This window comes from Vidua chalybeata, chromosome 4 (assembly GCF_026979565.1).
Source record: "Vidua chalybeata isolate OUT-0048 chromosome 4, bVidCha1 merged haplotype, whole genome shotgun sequence".
Classification (NCBI taxonomy): Eukaryota; Metazoa; Chordata; class Aves; order Passeriformes; family Viduidae; genus Vidua; species Vidua chalybeata.
In genome coordinates, this window is record NC_071533.1 from 10957578 (window position 1) to 10967086 (window position 9509).

The 9509-nt window shown below is 42.1% G+C and overlaps 1 protein-coding gene across 1 annotated transcript; it reads right to left on the minus strand.

The window, feature by feature from the left end:
- Positions 1-307: 307 nt before the first annotated feature.
- LOC128786856 (uncharacterized) lies at positions 308-2565 on the minus strand. The gene is made up of 2 exons (XM_053940535.1): positions 2428-2565; positions 308-2329 (listed from the first exon to the last, which is right to left on the minus strand). Exon 2 carries the CDS (start codon positions 2282-2284, stop codon positions 308-310), a length of 1977 nt encoding a protein of 658 aa, XP_053796510.1. The 5' UTR covers positions 2285-2329; positions 2428-2565.
- Positions 2566-9509: the final 6944 nt, after the last annotated feature.

Consider the following 9509-nt stretch of genomic DNA (forward strand, 5'->3'; position numbering starts at 1 on the left):
AGCAAGCAAGCAAGCCAAGCCAGCCAATCCTCTCCTAGACACAGACCATGGGGGGAGGTGAGCCAGCTGATAACAAGACAAAACAATCCTTCACTTTCAGAGTCAGTCCTGAAGGCACAGAACATAATATCAGGCATAAACAGAACACACGATTTGGGATACAAGCACCATACTGTCATCCTAGGACACAGGCACTGCTGAGGCTACAGCATTATGTCCAGGTAAAGGCAGCCTGTGTGGCTCCCTCAGGACGTGGGGCAGGCTGTGGGCCAGCTGCCATCTGCGGGCCCTGGGTTGGCAGTGGGCACTAATCCTCCGTCTGTGGCGCCAGGCATGGGCAGTGGAACAGGCTGTGCAGTGCCCACCTGAGGTTGGAGGGATGTTTCTTGTGGGGTACTCGGGGTCCTGGCTGGGGAGCTGAGGGGCTGGGGTGGCTGCCTGGGGCATGCATCAGGCTCTGTGTCCCGGCCTCTGGCACCTGCTCCTGGAAGGCAGGAGAGGCCGTGTGTCCTCTGGGGGCTGGGGCTTCCAAATGGGGAGATAAGGCACAGAGTGGCCCTCCCAGGCACAGCCCAGATGCCCCATACTCAGCCCAAGCCTTGCAAGGGACCGGCATGGGAAACCCATCTCCTGTCAAACCTGCCGCTCTTCCCTCTCTGTCTTCATCTTCACGCAGCTCGAGGACGCTTCTCTCATCCCACTCATCATCCTCTTGCAGCAAGGGCTTGGCCCCGGTGTTCTCTTCCCAGCTGTCCTGCACAAGGTCTTGGTCACTGTCACTCTCCCAGCTGGACTTCCCAGAGGATGTCTTATCACTGCTGCTAGCCACATGGCTACTGGAGTCTTCCTCTTCAGAAAACTCTAGGCTAACAGACTCTTCCCAGTCTGATGGTTCCTGGTAGTTCTCGACATCTCCATAGGACAGCTCTGTCTCGCTGTATTCTTCCCAGTCAGACGGATATAGGAAGCTACTAGTTTCTCCTTGGGAATGTCCTTGCTCAGGGTATTCTTCCCAGTCTGAAAAGTCTTCGTAGCTATCTCTGTCTCCTTGGGACAGCTCTTCTTTGCTGCATTCATCCCAGTCAGAAAGGTCAAAGTAAAGGTCAAAGTAACTACTGGTATCTCCTTGGGAGAGACGTTTTTCAATAGATTCGGACACTTTTTGGTGGCTACTAGACTCTCCCTGGGACAGCTCCTGCTCAGTGCTGTCTTCCCCTTGGGACCCTTCCTGGTGGCTTCCAGATTCTACTTGGGAAAGCACTTGTTCAGTTCTGGCTTCCCCTTGGGACCCTTCCTGGTAGCTTCCAGATTCTTCTAGGGAGACCTTCTGCTCAATGCAGGCTTCCCTTTGGGACTCTTTTTGGTATTTTCCCATTTCTCCTTGGGACAGCTCTGGGCCTTCTTCACTGTCGCCCTGGGAAAGCTCAAGCTCCCCACTGCGAGCAGGAGAACCTGGTGCCTTTTCCATCTTGGGAGCCAGAGGCTCCAGGGGCTCCTCCAGCTTCTCAGCAGCTCCAGCTGGAGCAGCAGCAGCTGCCAGCTCGTCCTCGGTGGGACTCCCCAGGGCAGGAGAGGCACTGGGCAGCTCACAGGCTGCCTCTGCTGCCACCCGGGTGCCCACGCTGCTGGGAGAGCCCGGTCCCTGCCGGGCACAAGTCTGGGTGTCCTTGTCCTTCTCTGGCTGTAAGGGTTTGTCATAGATCTTGTACCTGGCACTTTCTCCCCATTGAGACAGGCCCTGGCTGCTGACACTTTCGTTCCTTTGGGATAGCTTTTGGTCACTGCTATCTTTTTCCCACTGGGCCAGCTTTTGGAGACTGTAGTCTTTTCCTTGGCATACCTCCTTTTCACTGCTGTCTCCCACTTGGGAGAACTCTGGCTCTCTCTTTTCTTTTTCCCATTGGTACATGTGCATAGGGCTTTGAAAATCTTTTTCCAAAGGAGATATTTCCTGGTGTCCCTCCCCTTCCCAAAGGGACAGCTCTTGGTATGTCAGATCTTCTTCCAACTGGGACAGCTTTTGGTATGTCTCATCCTCTGTGTCCCATTGGGAGAGGTCCTGGACTGTCACATTTTCTTCCCAGTGGAACATCTCCAGCTCTTGCTGTGTGCCATCTCCCCATTGGACTCTCACACCTACCTTGCACTGATGCCACTCCTGGTGTCTCACAACTCCACATGGGAAAGCTTCTTGCTGTTGGTAAAACTCTTGGACTGTCACCTCTTCCCAAAGGCAAAGGTCTTGGCTGGTAACCTCTCTGCATTGGGAGAGCTCTTGATCCATGTCTCATTCCCACTCTTCCTCCATATTGGCAAAAGCTCCCTCCTCCTAGGAGTCCGACAGGGGCAGGCCTGAGCCACTGCCCGTGGAAGGCCTGGCCTTCCAGCCCGCCGGGCAAGGGCTGGGTGCCTGGAGTTGGGGCTCACCTTGTCCTCCTCCGTGTCTGATCTCCTGGAGCACAGAGTGGGATCCTGGGAGCTGCTTCCTCCTGAGCGAGCGGCTCTCCTGGCACTGGGCAGAGCAGGGCCCTGTGCCCCTTATACACCCCCTGCAGGGCATGGATCTGCCATGTCACAAGGGCCCCTGGGCGCCACAATGCCCCACATCACCCAGGGGCCTGGCACAACGTGCCTGTGTCACAAAAGGCCACGCCTGGCAGCCCTTCCGCAGCCAAAGCCACTGGAAGTGGCAGGGAGCAGCCCCTGGACTGGTGGGCTTCTTGCCCCTTGTTATGATCCACTTATTAAAATGATCAGGAACTTCTCTGCCCGAATTAGGGTGCAAATGAGACCATACGCCAAAGTCAACAGTATGGGTTTTATTCAACAAGAAATGAGAGAGAATTACAGAGAGAGAGAAAGAAATAGAAATAGAAAAGAGGTGGGGAGGGGGGAGAAAGGGAGTGACAGAGACAGATTTAGTAGAAAACCTCACCACTCTGTGGGTCCCAATGGTGTCTTGTGGATGCTCTCCATCAGATCTTGGTGCTGAGGGTCCCCTGCAAACATGGAGCTCAGTGGGTTGGTGCACACCTGGGCTGGGTGGGAATGCCCAGGTACCTCCCCTGGAGGGAGCAAGTTTGGCACAGTCTCTTGCAGCAGCCTCTGGATCTGTTGCATCCCTTTGCATCAGGAGCAGTGCTCTGCTGAAGGCCTCAGCCATGAGTCTGGGCAGCGCTCTGGGGCTGTTTGATGGGTTATGGCACCTCCTCAGCTGCCCCTCACGGGAATGGCCCGTGGATGTGGCCTTCCTGGGGTGGGGCTTTTCCAGCTGGGACAGTTTGTGTGAGGGAGAGAGTGTTACTAAAATACTGAAAATGCTAGATCCACCTAAGAAAAAAGCACTCTTTGGATTGCAATAAGTTTGTTTTTCTCATGCATGTTATTTACCTCATAATAATCAAAAGGCAGTGTGCTTCCATTTTAAACAATGCTTACATAATTGAAAGGTGCTCAATTTTACTGCACCACAGTAAAACCTAGCATTATGCTGAAAGTTTCTAAATGTTTCAGAAGTATGAAGCATTTAAGGTTTTCTCATCACTAATTAAGAAATATATTAATTGAATTGATAACTGAACAAAGTGGTTAACATCAGAAGAAACTAAATAGCATATAAGAGGCAAAGGAAATTAATGGTTTCAATGGAATTTTGAATGAGAAAAACATAAAAGAGGAAGAAAAAATTCTTTATTTTCCTCAGTAAACAAAAGAATGGTTGAATGTAGGAGTGAAGTAAACAACAAAAGCACAATAATTAACTGGAATGTTATGCACTATAATAAACTTCCTAAATTACTGATTTTAACTAAAATAAACAGGTAAATTTCTGTCACAATCTTTTCTTCCTTTGACTATTTCTGCATTAAGCACTCAAGCACTCTTTTCCCCCTTCATGCAGAACATGTTCCAAGTTTGTTCATACAGTGGGAGCAGACATTTACATTAGTACAGCCTTGTTTCTCCTACTGTTCTCTGACATGTGCCAAAGATGTTTAATGCAGAAACACATCAACTTTTTCTCCCAGCTTCCAAAACATCTTGTCTTTTAAATATGACTGACAAACTAAGCTAGTTACTCTTTCATATGGCAAATTCTCGCCTTCTTTACATTCTGAAGCAACATGCATGTGTAACACCTCTACTAAAACAGTAGAACTGAAAAGTCCTGAGAATTATACAAAGTGAATACTTCAAGACTGAAACTATCAACAATGAGGCCAAATCCTGTTGTGTCCTTTCAACTCAGGCAATGGGCACTGAACTTAACCAGATTAAGCATACCCAGCTGCTGCCTGTGTGTTCCCTGAGCAGCACCTAGGACTGCAAAACAGGCCTGGAATATATTACAGTATTTTAAAGTGAGCTCTTTTCCATTACTGCATGAGTCACCTTCTCCTGAATATGAGAATTAGACTTTCTGAACTAACACAGCAGTAAATATAAGATCAAAATGAGGTCATGAGGAAATTTTTCATAGGATAGGCACAGTAACCAGATTTCCATCCTTCTGTCAATTGTTGCTTCTATAAAACGATATGTAATAACAGTAATAATGCAAAGTTTCAAAAAATCACTTTCCTCTTCAACATTTCTGAAATACATAGTCATTAATCCAAACTCACCTAAATTCCCTTCCAGAACTATTGTTTCCAAGCCTCTGCTTTTGAAATGTGCTAAAGTCATGGACTATGTTTCACTATTGCCTGACCCTGCTGCCCTAGAAAGAAATGTTGAATTAGTAATGTTAGAAGAGGATTTTCTTTCTAAAATCACTAGGGTTATTTGAAACAAACTGTTCCCTCCTTTAATATTTTGAACCTTTCATGTCACTATTCATTTGAGATATACTGGCTAAAAAGATTCAACCCACACCATCACATAAGACAACGGTCAGTTTGGAACCATTTAATAAGGCTTCCTCTCAGTGCCAATCTCCATTATGCAAAGCAGCTTTTTAAACATTCAGCATTTGTTGTCCTGATTTCTACAGTCCCACCATTCTCATCAGTAACCTGGAATAATGGACAGGAATGGCACAAGAAATGCAAAATAGCAAAACCTCAGTCTTTTTAAAATGTTGTCCTCTTTGTATACCTATTCCGTAGATGCTTAAAAATTATCACAGCACCTCTCCTATGCCTAAGATGTCAAAGGGAAGCTCTTGGTAAAAGCAGCAAACGTTGAGCTGGACAGCTGGGTAGGCTTTCCATCACTATAGCCATACACTCACTGCAAGCCAGGAGCAGTGACATGGATTGTTCTCAAATTCTTACTGCAATATAGGGAAAGAAGCTTTCTCCCTGTGTTGTATCCTCCCAGGGGAAAAAAAAAAAAAAAAAAAAAAAAAAAGTAAGAAAGTAGCAGTTTTTTACTCTGAGAGCATCACATAAGTGTAGCAGGTCATGCATTTAAAAGAAACACAAGCAGATGGTGCGTGGAAAAGAAATTTAGTGATAACAGAAATGCTTCTCCTGTAAGTCCTTAAGCCACCAGTTTTGAAGGATGACTTATTGCTCCTCTCCTTAAACCTGCTGGTCATCATCAGGAAGGCCAGGTTTTGTCTGACCTTATTCAATTCAGCTGTAAAGCATTTATTGACATCAAGAAAATATTTACTGCCTACCCCAATAACCCTAAGGCTTCGTGAGCAAATGTAAGGTAAGTTCAAGATGATGAATCTATTTCTTCTTATAAATTAATTTATTTCAGGCTGGTTAGGACAGTTCCTTCAGTTTTGTATTACATTAAAAATATATCACAGTGCCAAACTAAGACTTGCTTCTTTCACGTACGTATTCTGAATATTTATCTCCCTGTGTTATATCATTTTCATCTATAAATTATACTGGATACTCTGGTTCTGTGTATGACAAATAAACATGCCTAGCAGCATTGATGTAAAATGCAGACTACAACTATACTTGACAATTTTTGTTAATTTTTTTTCCAAAAAATTGCTTCAGGCAATGGTGTTACTGGAATAATGGTAAATAGATTTTTAACACATTGGCAATTATATGTACCAAACAAACTAACCTTTCAATTGTCTAACACCACCTAGACTGGGTCAGCAAGGGAGCTCTTCCCCACAGTTCAGTGTTTGCTCCATTTGCAGCACATGAAACTTAGAAAACACAGAGATGGGGATGGGGAATGAAATGGTGATGAAAGAAAACTAAATAAGACACATAACTCTCAATTTACCAAAAAAGCAATTTCATTAACATAGATATATTCCAAGTGTTCATTTTACTATAATACCAGTACTTGCAGATTGTGGAACAGATTTTTAGTCTTGTATTAATGCAAATAATAGTCTTTAAATCAAGTTTTCTTCCATTTCACTGATACAGAATACCACTTGCTAAAGTATTTTTAACACCTCCTTCTGTTCTCCCAATTTCTACTTCAATTTGTCCATTAATTTGCAATCTATAATAATTGACATGATACATTATAGCAAGGATACAGCTTTTGACCTTAAAATTATAGTCATTATTTCAGATAATGATTTATGGTTACAGTTTAGATAGACAGACATAGATAATTTAATTTTGGAGCACTTCCTATTAAAACTAAGGTACAATATTGAAAAAAAAAAAGGTACATATAAACTGAAAACTATTTTATCTAGAAAAGGCAAGAGTCTTAATGGAGATTATTCTGATTATAATCAATGTATACATAAATAATAGAGATGGACTAGTGAGACAATTATACACTAGGAGAAAAATTGCTTTCTAAGGTATCATTTACCTTTATTATCTCTATAGATTTTTATGAAATCATTTTAGCAACCAAATATCTTACATATGCACAATTAGGAAATTTCTAGAATGAAATATACATATTAAGAAGGGATAATGAAAGTAGATATGAAGATGCAAGTCAAACTGCACATCTGATTGCAAAAATTCTTTTTCTGAATGATTGCCACAAGGATAACTTTTTCATATTGTCATTGCCTGAATTAAATTAGCTGTTTTGATTTATTTAAATGCATAATGCTATTAAGAAAATTGTTTTTTAAGTATCTCAATTCTTTGGATTGAAATAATTATCATTTTTATTGTGATGCTAAGACAGTAATTAGACCTGACACCAGAAAGCTGAATATAGTGCAATATTTTATTTTATTTGAAATCTGGGTAGATAAATAAGGGCTGATATCAGGTCCTTCCTTTTTCTTTATGGATCTCCTCAGTGCAAATGCTGGTGCCATTCATTTTTAAAAGCATGTTTTGAGCTAAGTGCAGTCTTCTGGGATTATGTGAACCATGTTAACTGAGGAACAGAGCTGCATGGACTATGTAGTCTTTGTGATTAGGCACCATTTCCTGCCAAAGACAGGTTTCTCATAATACATATAGAAGATGTAAAAGGGCACTGTGCTGTCCTTACAATGACAGTGTGTCTGGCTGGTATCTGCATAGAAGCCAGTTTTTGGGAATCGCAGGGAAAACAAGTCTATTTCGGATGCTGAAGATGGATCTGAGTAATGGAGAGCTGAGTAAATAAAGGTAAAATAAGAAAATCTTTCTTTCTCAGAAATGTGGCGATAATGTTATTGAGGGAGCTCCTAATGCTCCTAATGTTATTCAGGGAGCAAATAAATATTGACATTAAAGAAACCAAACACAAAAAGCATCTCTGACAGAATTCAGACATCTTTTCACCTTCCATATATGACCTTCCTACAAAACCCATTAACTATATTTTATTAAAAATTTGTACTCTATCTCATTTATTACTGTTCAGCCAACAAAAGTAGCTCACAAATTTAACAAGTTTCCTGTAGGACTAACTCTCCTGATACTGTGAGAACAATGAAATAAATATGCCTAAGATCTCCACAGCTAATTTCATGCACTGAAGAGAATTTTTAAAAGATGAGGAAATACTGCAGGAAATGATCCTGAAAGCATTAGTGAGATCAAAATTGGGTAATACTGTTCATCGTTTGGAACATATATTGAGTGTTTTGAAATTAGCAGTGAAGGCAGTGTTAAAAAATGCCTACTCCCAGCATCACACTCTCAGCATCACACTGATCAGCGAATCTAACATCCTTTGCCCTGACCAAGACAGAACTTTCAGGAATACTGGTAAGCAAGTCTGCTGTTGCACATCAGCAAATCAATATTGACTTTACACTAGTTAAGGACTTTCCACTCTTTCTTTCTGAGATGTCATTTGCACTCCCTATATAAACTAACATATACAATCACCAGAGGATGTTGTTAATGCAGCATGAGTGAAAGACTACAAGAGATGACAAACTGCATCTAACGTGAGCTAATCTTCCCCATTTTCAATTACTCCAAGATGGGAAATGAGCAAGTTCAAGTTAATCCCAGACTCAGGAGTACCATCAGTGAGTGGCTGTCAGCTCAGCACATGCACAAACCAAATAATTTTCCCTCAGAAATATTTCTCTAACTATACCCATAAACAAAACCCCAGACAAACTAAAAATCAGACATTAAATCTGCAGTGTTATTTGGTTCAAACTAGTATTCAGTTCTTGCTGAAGGCAAATACCAAGTTATTATTGGCAAATACCAATTGTCCACTACCAAATATTTATGATATTTATGTAATGGACCTTACAGAGGAAACAGGATCTAGAAAAAAAATAATTGCTTTGATCTCTAAGATCCAAAAAATATTCAATTCAGATGGCTGAGTGAAACACTTATAAAATTAAATCAAAAGAAGAATTCAAAACTCTGACATGGGATCTGCAGATTAAATATCAGAATGCATGCCCAAAATTATTATTCCAGACTAGGGGAGAACAGCAAAGAGGAAGAGGCAACAAGTTACAGCATAAAAGTAACTTGGATTGCAGCAAAACATACCTGGTGAAGATATTCAGAGCAGCAATGGAAGAAACAACTGCACTTTCCTCCCTCTCTGTCCTTTGTGTGTCAAGAACCCTTTGGAGAGACCAGAAGGATTTTACCTCTCAAGCATTCCCAAGAGGAAAGGCTAGGAGGTGAGGACTTCCAAATCCAGAAAGTCCATGACTTTGATATGAACAGAACATTTGTGAGTATTCCTATTTGAGGTAAAATATCAAGCACTCTGTTTGTTTGCCACTGGACATTAGGTTGATACTTTTATCAAGGAAATGTTGTCTTGTGGCCCCAGCTAAGAGATAAAGGTGAGGATTGCAGGTGCCTGCAGTGCACAGGCACACCAGTGGAGTTCAGCAGGATGTCATGCTAGCCCTGGACTTTCCAGCACAGTCAGAGATCATAAAGAAAGGAGGAGATCAGTTACATCACAAAGTTTATTGACAATAATTAGCTTGATCCTACAAAAAACCTTAATTGTTTACAGTATTTATAGAAGATTGCTAAGTTGAATGAGGAATAAATCCTAGATAACATGCTTTCACAAAACATTTCCACAAATTCACAGATGATTGCACTAACTATTCTCAAAAACGAATGTGTCAGTATTCTGAGAAGAATATCAAAATGTGCTTCATGTACAAATAC

Excerpts from the sequence above, each read along its gene's own strand:
- LOC128786856 (XM_053940535.1), bottom strand. The coding sequence starts at position 2,284 with ATGGATCAAGAGCTCTCCCAATGCAGAGAGGTTACCAGCCAAGACCTT.